This window comes from Pristiophorus japonicus, chromosome 8, assembly GCF_044704955.1.
Source record: "Pristiophorus japonicus isolate sPriJap1 chromosome 8, sPriJap1.hap1, whole genome shotgun sequence".
Taxonomy (NCBI): Eukaryota; Metazoa; Chordata; class Chondrichthyes; family Pristiophoridae; genus Pristiophorus; species Pristiophorus japonicus.
Genome location: NC_091984.1, coordinates 238,740,113 through 238,757,466, shown reverse-complemented (window position 1 = coordinate 238,757,466; position 17,354 = coordinate 238,740,113). Strand labels below are relative to the sequence as shown.

The 17,354-nt window shown below is 48.5% G+C and overlaps 1 protein-coding gene across 1 annotated transcript in view; it reads left to right on the top strand.

The window, feature by feature from the left end:
* Positions 1 to 17,354, top strand: part of adgrd1 (adhesion G protein-coupled receptor D1) — a 344,020-nt gene that overhangs the window by 190,149 nt on the left and 136,517 nt on the right. Inside the window, 2 exon segments of the mRNA XM_070886412.1 lie at positions 10,796 to 10,949; positions 12,068 to 12,134. Coding sequence (XP_070742513.1) covers positions 10,796 to 10,949; positions 12,068 to 12,134 — 221 coding nt within the window.

The following is a 17,354-nucleotide window of genomic DNA, read 5'->3' as shown; positions in this document are numbered from 1 at the left end:
GCAAGTATATCCTTCCTTAGGTAAGGAGACCAAAACTGTGCACAATACTCCAGGTGTGCCCTGTATAATTGCAGTAAGACATAATTACTCTTATACTCAAATCCTCTTTTAATAAAGACCAACATAACATTTGCTTTCCTAATTACTTCCTAATTGCTTGCTGTACCTGCAGGTTAACTTTCAGTGATTGGTGTACAAGGACCCCCAGGTCCCTCTGAACACCAACATTTCCCGATCTCGCACTGTTTAAAAAATACTCTGCTTTTCTATTTTCCTACCAAAGAGGATAACTTCACATTTCTCCACATTATATTCCATTTGCCATGTTCTTGCCCACTCACTTGGCCTGTCTATATCCCCTTGAAGCCTCTTTGCATCCTCCTCACAACTTACATTCCCACCGAGCTTTGTATCATCAGCAAACTTGAATATATTACACTTGGTCCCCTCATCCAAATCATTGATATAGATTGTGAATAGCTGAGGCCCCAGCATTGATCCGTGCAGCACCCCACTAGTTACAGTCTGACAACCCGAAAATAACCCATTTATTCCTACTCTCTGTTTTCTGTCCATTAACCAATCCTCAATCCATGCTAGTATATTACCCCCAATCCCACGAGCACTAATTTTGTTTAATAACCTCTTGTGTGGCACCTTATCGAATGCCTTCTGAAAATCCAAATACACCACATCCACTGGTTCCCCCTGATCTATTCTGCTCGTTACAACCTCAAAAAACTGTCAGATTTGTCAAACACGATTTCCCTTTCATAAATCCGTGTTGACTCTGCCCAATCCTGTTATTATTTTCTAAATGCCCTGTTGCCACGTCCTTAATAATAGATTGTAGTATTTTCCCTACTACTGATGTCAGGCTAACTGGTCTGTAGTTCCCCGTTTTCTCTCTCCATTCTTTCTTCAATATAATACCTCAAAGTAGCCAATGTCCACAAGGTTTTTTCTCTGAGGAGAAACGCAGGCTGATTGGTAATGGAAGGTGATCGAGGGGATTTTAATGCTGCGTGTCAAGTCCCGGCCAGGTTGGGTAATTCCCCTGTCAATCATACCCGGAGACCACATGGCTGTGGGTGACCGAGATTGGTTTTACACACATTTGAATGATATTACTCTCCTTCACTCACTGCATTGCGCTGGAGAATTAACCCCCGCTGTACTCGGGGGAGGTTGCTGCAGTTTTGGTCGAGAGTTCAGAGGCTCTCAAGTCCCGCCCCTTCCTCCAACCCATTGGCTGACACAGTGGTGTCAATATCCACTGCGGGATTTTCAAGGCAGAGGGAGAGGTGGCAATGGGGAGAGGTTAGGGGTAGGGTTAGGGTTTAGTGAGGGCGAGCCACAGAGAGTAGTTCTGAGGTCGTTGAAGGCTCTTGCATCAATGGGCCACTGGAGCAAGGGCCAGAGTTGTAAGACAATAGTCCAAAACAAAGGGCCAAATGGCCTACTCCTGCACCTATTTTCTATGTTTTCTATGTAAAACAGAAAGAGTGAGCTGCATAGACTGGGCAAGATACAGGTCTATTGTTTTTAGTGTAGATGTTAAAATCTAAAACATTACCGTTAACATGTAGCGCAAGTTAATAAATCCTTATGGAGAAGGACTGAGATGAGTTGAGATTGAATGTATCAATCCATTCTGTCACCATATTATCATTGGATGAAGAAAAACCATTTACCAGGTTTAAATTCATGCAACACGTGAATATGATTTCGGACTAAGTCTGATTGAACACTCCCTCGGTACTGCACCGGAGCATCAGTCTGGATTATGGGCTCACGTCTCTGGACTGGGGCTTGAACTTATGATCTCCAAATGCAGAGGTGGGAGTACTGCCCACTGAGCCAAGGCTGACACCTTAAACTAGAGAATCGAACTGGACCGGACAAGACAAAGGATTGACTTAGGGGAAGTCACGCTCGGGGGATATTTGAACAGGTTGGAGAAATGGATGTGCGTGTGTCAGGTGTATTGGATGTCAATCACTGGGAACCACAGGCAGGTTTACACAGTGCAAGGGACACCTGGCAAAGGTCATGGATCAAGAAACAGACCTGAAGTTATTGATCACTCATTCAGGTTACACAGGCAAAGTAAATCGTCCTGTAGGCTGCGTAGCTGGGAGTATAAAACAAAGAGCACTTTGCTTCAGCGATATAAAGCCTTGCTCCATTTTCACTTGCAGTATTGCAGCCAGATTTGGCTCCATACATGGCGAAGGATATCAAGGCTTTGGAGAAGTGCGGAGGAGGATGACTAGAATGATATCTAGTCTAAGGATTAGGATAGAGTTAGGGCTATTAAATAGGCGGGGCAGGATACGGATCCATTGCTATTAGTGTAGATTTTAAAATCTAAAACATTACCTTTAACAACGGAAACATGTAACGCAAGTTAATAAATCCTTATGGAAAAGTAATTGCCAAGGATATATATCCTGTTAGACTGAGATGAGTTGAGATTGAATCCATCAATCCATTCTGTCACCGTACTATCATCGGATGAAGAAAAACCATTTAACAGGTTTGATATTAAAGGGAATCGATAGGGTGGATAGAGAGTAACTATTGCGGGCTGGGGAGTCTAGAACCAGGGGTCACAGTCTCAGGATAAGGGGCGGCCATTTAGGGTTGAGATGAGGAGGAATTTCTTCACTCAGAGGGTGGTGAATCTTTGGAATTCTCTGCCCCAGAGGGCTGTGGAGGCTGAGGGTCTGAGTATATTCAAGGCTGAGATCGATAGATTTTTGGATATTAAGGGAAGCAAGGGGTATGGTGATCGAGCGGGAAAGTGGCGTAGAGGTCGATGATCAGCCGTGATCTCACTGAATGGCGGAGCAGGCTCGAGGGGCCGAATGGCCGACTCCTGCTCCTAATTCTTATATTCTCATATAGATTGTTGCATAGACTGATCTCCAGTTCCCTCAAGTTTAGAAGATTAAGGGATGATCTAATTGGGGTGTTTAAGATTATGAAAGGATTTGATGGGGCAGATAGAGAGAAACTATTCCCTCTAGTAGGGGGAGTCCGGAACAAGGGGATTTTTGGATATTAAGGGGTATGGGGATAGTGCGGGAAAGTGGAGTTGAGGTCAATGATCAGCCATGATCTCATTGAATGGCGGAGCAGGCTCGAGGGGCCGAATGGCCGACTCCTGCTTCTATTTCTTATGTTCTGGTTCTCTCCTCTTCACTTTCTCTGATCCAATGGAAACAGTCCCAGTATCTCAAGTCTCTCCTCATGACGATAGTCCCCATCCCTGGCAACATCCTGGAGAATCTGTACTGGACGCTCCCCATGTCTCTGATGTTCTTTTTTATAATGGGCCCCCCCAAAACTGCACGCAGTCCCTAACTGATGCGTAACTAATGCTGTGTACAAATCTATAGTTACTCTTTTGATTTGTAAAATCCAAAACGCTTTTGGCCCTGTTATGGCCTACTCTACCTCCACTCGCACTTTCCGGTATTGGAACCTGTAAGTTTCTCCGTTCTCTCCACTCTTCCCACAGACTGTACATTCCCACCCTTTGTTTCCCACTCCCAACATCGACTGTTGATGCTTCTCCACGCTAAATTACACTTGCCCATGCCACCAAGCTGCCTCTGTTTGTCCAACCCCCGACTGAGCTTTAACAGCGCATTCCGAGGTTGTGGCTGGGGCCACTCATCCAACAGACATGGCCCCAGCAGGCTGACCCTGTGTGTACACCATCCCGTCCCTTCCCTGTTCCAAACTCAGTCACACACACTCACACAAACCCTTTGTTTCCTCTCCGTCAGCTAACCTTCCAGCCCATGTTGCTATATTGCCTCTAACCGCGTGTCGGAATTTTACTGCCAGCTCTCTCCCAATCGAAAGTCTACACAAGACATCTGCCGCATTCTCTTTATCCAGCCAATCAGTTACTTCTTCAAGAAAGCATTACATTTGTCAAACATGACTTAACAAATCCATACTGGCTCGCCTTGATTAACCCGCGCACTTCTAAATGCTCTCTAATTGTATCAGATGCAAGGGGACGAGTTTCTTTAATTTGTTCCTGGGATGTGGGCGTCGCTGGCATTTATTGCCCATCCCTAATTGCCCCTTGAGAAGGTGGTGGTGAGCCGCCTTCTTGAACCGCTGCAGTCCGTGTGGTGAAGGTGCTCCCACAGTGCTGTTAGGGAGGGAGTTCCAGGATTGTGACCCAGCGACGATGAAGGAACGGCCGATATATTCCCAAGTCAGGATGGTGTGTGACTGGGAGGGGAACGTGGAGGTGGTGGTGTTCCCATGCGCCTGCTGCCCTTGTCCTTCTAGGTGGTAGAGGTCGCGGGTTTGGGAGGTGCTGCCGAAGAAGCCTTGGCGAGTTGCTGCAGTGCATCTTGTAGATGGTGCACACTGCAGCCAGGGGGCGCCGGTGGTGGAGGGAGTGAGTGTTGAAGGTGGTGGATGGGGAGTCGATCAAGCGGCTGCTTTGTCCTGGATGGTGTCGAGATTCTTGAGTGTTGTTGGAGCTGCACTCATCCAGGCAAGTGGAGAGTGTTCCATCACACTCCTGACTTGTGCCTTGTAGATGGTGGAAAGGCTTTGGGGAGTCAGGAGGTGAGACACTTGCCGCAGGATACCCAGCCTCTGAGCTGCTCTTGTAGCCACAGTATTTATGTGGCTGGTCCAGTTAAGTTTCTGGTCAATGGTGACCCCCAGGATGTTGATGATGGGGAATTCGGTGATGGGAATGTTGTTGAATGTCATGAGGCGGTGGTTAGACTCTCGCTTGTTGGAGATAGTCATTGCCTGGCACTTGTGTGGCGCGAATGTTACTTGCCAGTTATCAGCCCAAGCCTGAATGTCGTTTGGTCCTTTAATGATAAAAGCCTAGAGTGCAAGTGAGCAAAAAGTGCCCAGAAAATAACAAAAATGAAGGCAGGAACACAATGAAATATAGTAGCCAAAGTAGCTGCAATCCGTGGTACCACAGAGGGGGCAGAGAGAGGGGCAGTGAGGGGAAACTAGATAGAGAGGGATAGAGAATGCATGCGGGCAGGTAGGGAGTGGACAGACCATGTACAGGGATGGGTGGGCAGATGACCAGGGTAATAGGTTGTAAGTGTGAGGCGGTACATTTTGGTCAGAAGATTAAGAAGGCCACATACACCTTGGAAAATAAGAGTGTAATTGGGCTAGAGGAACAAAGGGATCTGGGAGTACTAAAATTGGTGATGCAGGTTAATAAGGCCATTTATATTGCACCTTTAACGTAATAAAACGTCCCAAGTTGCTTCACAGGCGTGTTATCAGACAAAATTTGACTCTGAACCACATAAGTAGATATTAGGCCAGGTGACTAAAAGTTTGGTCAATGAGATAGACTTTGAGAAGCGCCTTAAAGGAGGAAAGAGAGGTAGAGAGGTTAGGGAGGGAGTTCCAGAGCTTGGGGCCCAGACGGTTGAAGGTACGGCTACCGATGGTGGAGCGATGAAAATCAGGGATGGTCAAGAGGGCAGAATTGAGGATCTCAGAGCGTTGTAGGAGATTGGGAGGGGCCGAGACCATGGGGGGATTTGAAAACAAGGATAAGAATTTTATAATCACCAACTCAAGCACTGGGGTTCATTTCTAGAGGGATCGAATTGAAAAGCAGAGAAGTAATGTTAAACTTGTATAGAACCTTGGTCAGACCACACTTGGAGTACTGTGAACAGTTCTGGTCACCACATTATAAAAAGAATACAGAGGCACTGGTGAAGGTGCATTAAAGATTTAGAAGGATGATCCCAGAATGGAGAGGTTATACCTGAGAGGAAAGATTGAACAGGCACGGGCTCTTTTATCTAGGAAAGAGAAGGCTGAGGGATGACCTGATAGAGGTCTTTAAGGGTAGGGTAGATGTAGAGAGGATGTTTCCACTTGTGGGAGAGACCAGAACTAGGGGCCATCAATATCAGACAGTCACTGATAAACCCAATGGGGAATTCAGGAGAAACTTCTTTACCCAGAGAGCGGTGAGAATGTGGAACTCGCTGCCACAGGGAGTGGTTGAGGTGAATAGTATCGATGTATTTAAGGGGAGGCTGGATAAACACATGAGGGAGAAAGGAATAGAAGGATATGGTGATGGGGTGAGATGGAGAGGGGTGGGAGGGGGCTGGTGTGGAGCATAAACCCCGGCACAGAGCGGTGGGACATAAACCCCGGCACGGAGCGGTGGGACATAAACCCCGGCACGGAGCGGTTGTATAATAATTTACGAATTCTGATTGCCCGTATCAGACACTTTTAAAGATTGAATACATTGCAGGTTTATTGTTGGGGATAAACGGCTGTTACTGTGGATTAACCGTTGTGTGTGACTCGCTCCTGGGTGTGCACGGTGAAGGGAAGGCTACGTGTCAGGCAGGACATGTGACACTGGACCAGAACCCAATTTCACTCCGAGCTGGGCTGTAAATGTACAGCAGTGTAATTCGCTTAAAAGGGGACAGTTTAAGAAGGATTAGGAATAATTAGTGAGCCCAGCTCCATAATTGGCCATGTCTAATGAGCAACAAATCTTGAAAGAAGGGTATTGCAGAGATTAGTGCTGAACAAAGCCATTTGAAAAGTCTCGATATAATCCGCTGGGTTCCAGTCAGGACAATTCGAGGGGTCCTTTGTGCAACCACTGATCTGAGCTGGGGGAGCGAGAAATAATCTTCTTAGGCAGTCCCTCGGAATCGAGGAAGACTTGCTTCCACTCTCAGCATGAACAGTCCAATATACAGTCCCTGTCACAGGTGGGACAGACAGTGGTTGAGGGAAAGGGTGGGTGGGGAGTCTGGTTTGCCGCACACTCCTTCCGCTGCCTGCGCTTGTTTTCTGCATGCTCTCGGCGACGAGACTCGAGGTGCTCAGCGCCCTCCCGGATGCTCTTCCTCCACTTAGGGGCGGTCTTTGTCGGTGGGGATGTTGCACTTTATCAGGGAGGCTTTGAGGGTGTCCTTGAAACGTTTCCTCTGCCCGCCTGGGGCTCGCTTGCCGTGTGGGAGTTCACAGTAGAGCGCTGGTTTTGGGTGTCTCGTGTTGGGCATGCGGACAATGTGGCCCTGCCCAGCAGAGCGAGTGTGGTCATTGCTTCGATGCTGGGGATGTTGGCCTGAGCGAGAACACTGACGTTGGTGCGTCTGTCCTCCCAGGGGATTTGCAGGACCTTGCGGAGGCAGCGCTGGTGGTATTTCTCCAGCGACTTGAGGTGCCTGCTGCAAAGTTAACAAAGGACGTGGGAATATTGGGAAGTGCATTTGGTCAGATGGGAAAGGACTCCTCGACAATCGAATTACCTGTGTCTGTGCCTGTGGGAGATTTAATCACGAGCGGTAAGGAACAATTATTGTTTGAAGGGCGTCTTAATTCCAGTCAAGTGATGGACCACGCTGATGCTCCAAATATAGAACTGAGACTGACCTTCTGAGTGGATGACCTTTACAACAGAGGGTGAGGTTAGCGAATCAGATCGACACAACCTTTCCTGTTGAAAGATTTGTAAAATAAGCCATGCTTTATAAATATCAGTGTTGAGAAGCTGTCACTGACAGTTTATTACATTTACTGAAATTGATTTTCTATTATTTTTGGTAAGTTTATTTAAAAAAAAAGTGAAACTGCATTTCTGTTCTGGGACCAATATTTATCCTCAACCAACATCACTAAAACAGATTATCTGGTCATTATCACATTGCTGTGTGTGGGAGCTTGCTGTGCGCAAATTGGCTGCCGCGTTTCCTGCATTACAACAGTGACTACACTCCAAAAATACTTCATTGGCTGTAAAGCGCTTTGAGACGTCTGGTGGTTGTGCAAGGCGCTATATAAATGCAAGTCTTTCTTTCTTTCTATAGCGTCTTTCACAACCTCAGTACGTCCCAAAGCGCTTTACAGCCAATGAAGTACTTTTGTAGTGTAGTCACTGTTGTAATGTGGGAAACGCGGCAGCCAATTTGCGCACAGCAAGCTCCCACACACAGCAATGTGATAATGATCAGATAATCTGTTTTAGTGAAATACTAAGAGAAAATGCTGGAAATACTCAGCAGGTCAGGCAGCGTCTGTGGAGAGGGAGACACTCCTGACCCGACCTGCTGAGTATTTGCAGCATTTTCTCTTTTTATTTCAGATTTCCAGCATCTGCAGTATTTGGTTTTTGCATCTGTTTTTTAGTGATGTTCATTGAAGGATAAATATTATCCAGGACACCGGGAAGAACTCATATATTCTTCATTTAGTTCTATGGGACCTGTTACGTTAACCTGAGAGAGCAGACAGGGCCTCGGTTTAATGTCTCATCTGAGAGAATGCCCCTCCGACAGTGTGGCGCTCCCTCAGTACTGCCCCTCCGACAGTGCGGTGCTCCCTCAGTACTGCCCCTCCGACAGTGCAGCACTCCCTCAGTACTGCCCCTTAGACAGTGCAGCGCTCCCTCAGTACTGACCCTCCGACAGTGCGGCACTCCCTCAGTACTGCCCCTCCGACAGTGTGGCACTCCCTCAGTACTGCCCCTCCGACAGTGTGGCGCTCCCTCAGTACTGCCCCTCCGACAGTGCAGCACTCCCTCAGTACTGCCCCTTAGACAGTGCAGCGCTCCCTCAGTACTGACCCTCCGACAGTGCGGCACTCCCTCAGTACTGCCCCTCCGACAGTGTGGCACTCCCTCAGTACTGCCCCTCCGACAGTGTGGCGCTCCCTCAGTACTGCCCCTCCGACAGTGCAGCACTCCCTCAGTACTGTCCCTTAGACAGTGCAGCACTCCCTCAGTACTGACCCTCCGACAGTGCGGCACTCCCACAGTACTGCCCCTCCGACAGTGCGGCACTCCCTCAGTACTGCCCCTCCGACAGTTTGGCACTCCCTCAGTACTGTCCCTCCGACAGTGCGGCACTCCCTCAGTACTGCCCCTCCGACAGTGTGGCACTCCCTCAGTACTGCCCCTCCGACAGTGTGGCACTCCCTCAGTACTGCCCCTCCGACAGTGCAGCACTCCCTCAGTACTGCCCCTTCGACAGTGTAGCGCTCCCTCAGTACTGCCCCTCCGACAGTGCGGCGCTCCCTCAGTACTGCCCCTCCGACAGTGCAGCACTCCCTCAGTACTGCCCCTCCGACAGTGAGGCGCTCCCTCAGTACTGCCCCTCCGACAGTGCAGCACTCCCTCAGTACTGCGCCAGTATTTTGACCCAGCCACGATGAAGGAACGGTGATATATTTCCAAGCCGGGATGGTGTGTGACTGGGACGGGAATGTGGAGGTGGTGGTGTTCTCATGCGCCTGCTGCCCTTGTCCTTCTAGATGGTGGAGGTGGCGGGTTTGGGAGGTAATATAGCGCCTTTCACACCATCAGAACGTCGCAATGCACTTCACAGCCAACGGAGCACTTTTTGAAATGTAATCAATGTAGTGACCAATTTGCGCACAGCAAGCTCCCACAAACAGCAACATGATAACGACTGGATAGAAACATAGAAACTTAGAAAATAGGTGCAGGAGTAGGCCATTCGGCCCTTCGAGCCTGCACCACCATTCAATACGATCATGGCTGATCATTCCCTCAGTATCCCGTTCCTGCTTTCTCTCCATACCCCTTGATCTCTTTAGTCATAAGGGCCACATCTAACTCCCTGAGTGAAGAAGTTTCTTCTCATCTCGGCTTACCCCTTATCCTTAGACTTGTCCCCTGGTTCTGGACTTCCCCAACATTGGGGACATTCTTCCTGCATCTAACCTGTCTAAACCCGTCAGAATTTTATATGTTTCGATGAGATCCCCTCTCATCCTTCTAAACTCCAGTGAATACAGGCCCAGTCGATCCAGTCTCTCCTCATATGTCAGTCCTGCCATGCCGGGAATCAGTCTGGTGAACCTTCGCTGCACTCCCTCAATAGCAAGAGCATCCTTCCTCAGATTAGGAGACCAAAACTGAACACAATATTCAAGGTGTGGCCTCACCAAGGCCCTGTACAACTGAGGTAAGACCTCCCTGCTCCTATACTCAAATCCCCTCGCTATGAAGGCCAACATGCCATTTGCCTTCTTCACCGCCTGCTGTATCTGCATGCCAACTTTCAATGACTAATGTACCATGACACCCAGGTCTCATTGCACCTCCCCTTTTCCTAATCTGTCACCATTCAGATAATATTCTGCCTTCATGTTTTTGCCACCAAAGTGGATAACCTCACATTTATCCACACTATACTGCATCTGCCATGTATTTGCCCACTCACCTAACCTGTCCAAGTCACCCTGCAGCCTCTTAGCATCCTCCTCACAGCTCACACCACCACCCAGTATTACACTCAATTCCTTCGTCTAAATCATTAATGTATATTGTAAAGAGCTGGGGTCCCAGCACTGAGCCCTGCGGCACCCCACTAGTCACTGCCTGCCATTCTGAAAAGGACCCGTTAATCCCGACTCTCTGTTTCCTGTCTGCCAACCAGTTCTCTATCCACGTCAGTACATTACCCCCAATACCATGTGCTTTAATTTTGAACACCAATCTCTTGTGTGGGACCTTGTCAAAAGCCTTTTGAAAGTCCAAATACACCACATCCACTGGTTCTCCCTTGTCCACTCTATCAGTTACATCCTCAAAAAATTCCAGAAGATTTGTCAAGCATGATTTCCCTTTCATAAATCATGGATAATCTGTTTGGTAGTGATGTTGGTTCACACTATGTAACCAATCGTTTCCAATATTTTGCCAGCTTTGGTCATGTACGTGTTGATGTGGGATATAACAATGACTAACTCGGTCCCCTTTGTCCAGCTCCCATGCAAGGTGCTGGCTATCCTGCTCCACTTCTTCTTCCTCAGTGCCTTCTCCTGGATGTTAGTTGAAGGCCTCCACCTCTACAGCATGGTTATCAAGGTATTCGGCTCGGAGGAGAGCAAGCACTTCTATTATTACGGGATAGGCTGGGGTGAGTATCATCGGACCGGGCACTTACTCTGAATGTGGGTAGTTTGACAATACGAGCAATGCAAACCGACACGTGGGATGAGGCAGGGACATTGGCGCATATTACTTGCTAATTGGTGCATATTGGGAATATTTGTGGAGCTGTGCAATGAGGTCACAATTCACGTGCAGCGCCATGACAGCTTGTGGAAAATTGCAATCAACTCTTGCAGTGACTACAGATGATGAAAGTACTTGTGGTAATTGGGGTACACTGGAATAACATGGGCTGACAGTGCAGAAGTAGCAATGATTGACAGCAAGTTTACAGAAGGGCTTATTGTGATAATGACCAGATCATCTGGTTTAGTGATGTTGGTTGAGGGATAAATATTGGCCCCAGGACACCGGGGAGAACTCCCCTGCTCTTCTTCAAAATAGTGCCATGGGATCTTTTACATCCACCCGAGAGGATAGACGAGGCCTCGGTTTAACGTCTCATTCAAAAGACAGCACCTCCGTCGGTGCAGCACTCCCTCAGTACTGCCCCTCCGACAGTGCAGCACTCCCTCAGTACTGCCCCTCAGACAGTGCAGCACTCCCTCAGTACTGCCCCTCCGACAGTGCAGCGCTCCCTCAGTACTGCCCCTCAGACAGAGCAGTACGCCCTCAGTACTGCCCCTCAGACAGTACGGCACTCCCTGAATACTGCCCCTCAGACAGTACAGCATTCCCTCAGTGCTACCCCTCAGACAGTACGGCACTCCCTCAATACTGCCCCTCCAACAGTATAGCACTCCCTCAGTGCTACCCCTCTGACTGTGCAGCACTCCCTCACTGAGAGTGTCAGCCTGGATTTTTGTGCCCAAGTCCCTGGAGTGGGATTTGAACCCACAACCCTGTAACTCAGAGGCGATTGTGCTGCCCACTGAGCCATGCCTGCCACCTTCCATGTATGCTGGTGGTATTGTCAGTGGTTGGCTACTCACCTCGTTCATTAGGGGAGGGAGGTTCTGCTGAAGTAACCTCGGTTTTAAACTAACCTGTGCGCTAGACATGGACAGAAGTCATACTGTCGGTATTGTTGCTGTGACGGGCGGCTCACTGTGTACCGGGACTAACCCCTGACCTCTCCTTTAGGCTCGCCTTTGGTGATCTGCATCGTGTCTGTAACCTCGGCGTTTGACAGCTACGGCAAAGTGGACAAGTGAGTATTACCGGCGTCACTGTGTTAGCTCTGTTGTTGGTACACTGGCCCCACACTGTACTAAAACCGGCTCAGACCACCCATCCCAAACCCCTGCGTGTTGCAACCCATTTCTTATTTAAGGAAGGATATACTTGCATTGGAGGCTGTTCAGAGAAGGTTCACCAGGTTGATTCCTGAGGTGAGGGGGTTGACTTATGAAGATAAGTTGAGCAGGTTGGGCCTCTACTCATTGGAGTTTAGAAGAATGAGAGGTGATCTTATTGAAACGTATAAGATTCTGAGGGGGCTCGACAGGGTGGATGCAGAGAGGATGTTTCCCCTCGTGGGGGAATCTAGTACTAGGGGATATAATTTCAGAATAAGGGGCCGCCCATTTAAAACGGAGATGAGGAGGAATTTCTTCTCTCAGAGGGCCGTGAACCTTTGGTATTCTCTGCTCCAGAGAGCTCTGGAGGCTGGGTCATTGAATATATTTAAGGTGGAGATAGACAGGTTTTTGAGAGATAAGGGAGTCAAGGGTTATGGGGAGCGGACAGGGAAGTGGAGCTGAGTCCATGATCAGAGCAGCCATGATCTTATTGAATGGTGGAGCAGGCTCAAGGGGCCGAATGGCCGACTCCTGCTCCTATTTCTTATGTTCTTGTGAACCTGGAACGTAGGAACAGGAGGAGGCCATTCAGCCCCTCGAGCCTGTTCCACCATTCAATTAGATCGTGGTTGATTTGTGACGTAACTCAATCTACTGACCTTAGTTCCATAACCCTTAATACCCTTACCCAACAAAAACCTATCAATCTCGGTTTTGAAATTTTCAATTGACTCCCAACCTCAACAGCTTTTTGGGCGAGAGTTCCAGATTCCCACTGCCCTTTGTGTGAAGACGTGCTCCCTGACATCACCCCTGAACGGCCTGGCTCTAATTTTAAGGTGACGCCCCCATGTTCTGGACTCCCCCCACCAGAGGGAATAGTTTCTCTCGATCTACCCCATCGAATCCTTTAATCATCTTAATCATCATCATAGGCGGTCCCTCAATGAGGATGACTTGCTTCCACATGAGTTCACAGGTGTTTCATAGAAACATAGAAACATAGAAAATAGGAGCAGGAGTAGGCCATTCGGCCCTTCGAGCCTGCACCGCCATTAAATAAGATCATGGCTGATTATTCACCTCAGTATCCCTTTCCTGCTTTCTCTCCATACCCCTTGATCCCTTTGGCCGAAAGGGCCACATCTTACTCCCTTTTGAATATATCTAACAAATTGGCCTCAACAACTTTCTGTGGTAGAGAATTCCACAGGTTAACCACAATGAAGGACCCGATGTTCCAGTCCTGAACTCCAGTTGAGGGGTGGAAGATGCCTGTGAGTGGATTTTTTTAACGCACACCAGATACCACAAGGGCTCGACAGAGCCCGGCCTTTATCCAGTAGCAAGGGTTAACCAGGACGACTGGAGACCAGCTCTGTCGCACACACCGAGTGCGCCCACATATCGCAGTGTGGGCTGGCCCGGGCCCTCGGCTCTTCTGGGCCCCGTACCCTCATTCACTGCACCTCCGCCGCTATTTATAGCCCTGACCTGTGGTGGTGTTCCCACACAGGTCGGGGTGGCCCACGAATCGTCTTAAACACCTCGATTAGATCACCCTTTAAAAGAAAGATTTGGATTTATATAGCGTCTTTCATGACCACCGGACGTCCCAGAATGCTTTACTGCCAATGAAGTACTTTTGGAGTGTAGTCACTGTTGTAATGTGGGAAACGCGGCAGCCAATTTGTGCACAGCAAGCTCCCACAAACAGCAATGTGATAATGACCAGGTAATCTATTTTGTGATGTTGATTGAGGGATAAATATTGGCCCCAGGACACTGGGTATAACTCCCCTGCTCTTCTTCAAAATAGTGCCATTGGATCTTTTACATCCACCTGAGAGAGCAGACAGGGCCTTGGTTTAACGTCTCATCCGAAAGTCAGCACCTCCGACAGTGAGGCACTCCCTTAGCTCTGCCCTGGAGTGACAGCCTAGATTTTTGTGCACAAGTCCCTGGAGTGGGACTCGAACCCACAACCTCGGCTACCCACCGAGCCAGAGTTAAGGCTTAATGTGCTAGACCCGCTATGGTGTTGAGTTGTGGTAAAGTCTGTTGTTGCTGTTGTTCAAGAAGAGGATTTGAAAATGGGTCACCGATTCCCCTCTCTCCATGATATCAACATTAAATCCATATACATTGCGGTTTTCCGCTTCTGTGTTATTTTGGAAAGTTGACCCCCATCTTTTCTGCTGCCACGGATTTTAGTTCCATTGTGTTGTGTGAACAAGTGCGCCAAGTGGATTGAGTTTCCTCAGAGGCTGCCCTGTTGTTATAAATCTCACCATTTATTCTCATCTGCTCCAATTAATTCATTGTGACTTAAACCAGGCCGGACGAATCACTTCCTCCTTTGACTGATTTTTGCATCCGCCCGTGTTTGCGTTTGGCTATTTAAAGCCATTTCCTGGGAATGACGTGCTACCCTTACAATGATGGAGCTTTGTCATGAGAGTGTAATGTATTTGCTTCAAGGGCTCTTTGCTTATCTTTGATCTTTGCAGCACGACAGCTGCAGAAAAAATGCAGGGAGCAGCGCCAGCCCTTATACAGGGCCTTCTTCGACTACACAAAGGCCTTTGACACTGTCAACCGTGAGGGCTTATGGAGTGTCCTTTTCCGTTTTGGATTGCCCAGAAAGTTCGTCACCATCCTCTGCCTGCTCCACGACAACATGCAGGCCGTGATCCTTACCAGCAGATCCATTACAGACCCAATCCACGTCCGGTCCGGGGTCAAACAGGGCTGTGTCATCGCCCCAACCCTCTTCTCAATCTTCCTCGCTGCCATGCTCCACCTCACAGTCAACAAGCTCCCCGCTGGAGTGGAACTAAACTACAGAACTAGCGGGAAGCTGTTTAACCTGCGCCCTCTCCAGGCCAGGTACAAGATCACCCCAACCTCTCTCACTGAGCTGCAGTACGCGGACGATGCCTGCGTCTGTGCACATTCTGAGGCTGAACTCCAGGATATAGTCGATGTATTACATAAGAACATAAGAACATAAGAATTAAGAACAGGAGTAGGCCATCTAGCTCCACCATTCAACAAGATCATGGCTGATCTGGCCGTGGACTCAGCTCCACTTACCCGCCCGCTCCCCATAACCCTTAATTCCCTTATTGGTTAAAAATCTATCTATCTGTGACTTGAATACATTCAATGAGCTAGACTCAACTGCTTCCTTGGGCAGAGAATTCCACAGATTCACAACCCTCTGGGAGAAGAAATTCCTTCTCAACTCGGTTTTAAATTGGCTCCCCCGTATTTTGAGGCTGTGCCCCCTAGTTCTAGTCTCCCCGACCAGTGGAAACAACCTCTCTGCCTCTATCTTGTCTATCCCTTTCATTATTTTAAATGTTTCTATAAGATCACCCCTCATCCTTCTGAACTCCAATGAGTAAAGACCCAGTCTACTCAAATCTATCATCATAAGGTAACCCCCTCATCTCCGGAATCAGCCTTGTGAATCGTCTCTGTACCCCCTCCAAAGCCAGTATATCCTTCCTTAAGTAAGGTGACCAAAACTGCACGCAGTACTCCAGGTGCGGCCTCACCAATAACCTGTACAGTTGCAGCAGGACCTCCCTGCTTTTGTACTCCATCCCTCTCGCAATGAAGGCCAACATTCCATTCGCCTTCCTGATTACCTGCTGCACCTGCAAACTAACTTTTTGGGATTCATGCACAAGGACCCCCAGGTCCCTCTGCACCTCAGCATGTTGTAATTTCTCCCCATTCAAATAATGTTCCCTTTTACTGTTTTTTTCCCAAGGTGGATGACCTCACACTTTCTGACATCGTATTCCATCTGCCAAACCTTAGCCCATTCGCTTAACCTATCTAAATCTCTTTGCAGCCTCTCTGTGTCCTCTACACAACCCGCTTTCCCACTAATCTTTGTGTCATCTGCAAATTTTGTTACACTACACTCTGTCCCCTCTTCCAGGTCATCTATGTATATTGTAAACAGTTGTGGTCCCAGCACCGATCCCTGTGGCACACCACGAACCACCGATTTCCAACCCGAAAAGACCCATTTATGCCGACTCTCTGCTTTCTCTTAGCCAGCCAATTCTCTATCCATGCTAATACATTTCCTCGGATTCCACGTACCTTTATCTTCTGCAGTAACCTTTTGTGTGGCACCTTATCGAATGCCTTTTGGAAATCTAAATACACCACATCTATCGGTACACCTCTACCCACCATGCTCGTTATATCCTCAAAGAATTCCAGTAAATTAATTAAACATGATTTCCCCTTCATTAATTCATGTTGCGTCTGCTTGATTGCACTGTTCCTATCTAGATGTCCCGCTATTTCTTCCTTAATGATAGTTTCAAGCATTTTCCCCACTACAGATGTTAAACTATTCACTGAGGCATATGAAAGCGTGGGCCTTACGCTTAACATCCGTAAAACAAAGGTCCTCCACCAGCCTGTCCTCGCCACACAGCGCTGCTCCCCAGTCATCAAGATCCACGGCGCGGCCCTCGACAACATGGATCATTCCCCATATCTCGGGAGCCTCTTTGTCAACAAAAGGCAGACATTGATGCAGAGATTCAACATCGCCTCCAGTGCACCAGTGAGCCTTTGGTCGCCTGAGGAAAAGAGTGTTTGAAGACCAGGCCCTCAAACCTACCACCAAGCTCATGGTCTACAGGGCTGTAGTAATACCCGCCCTCCTGTATGGATCAGAGGCATGGATGATGTACAGAAGACACATCAAGTTGCTGGAGATATATCACCAACAATGTGTCCGCAAGATCCTGCAAATCCCCTGGGAGGACAGGCGCACCAACATCAGTGTCCTCGACCAGACCAACATCCCCAGTATTGAAGCACTGACCACACTCGATCAGCTCCGCTGGGCAGGCCACATAGTTCGCATGCCAGACACGAGACTCTCTAAGCAATTGCTTTATGCGGAGCTCCTTCACGGCAAATGAGCGAAAGGTGGGCAGCGGAAACGTTACAAGGACACCCTCAAAGCCTCCCTGGTAAAGTGCGACATCACCACTGACACCTGGGAGACCCTGGCCGAAGACCGCCCGAGGTGGAGAAAGTGCATCCGGGAGGGCGTTGAGCTCTTCGAATCTCAACGCCGCGAGCGTGAA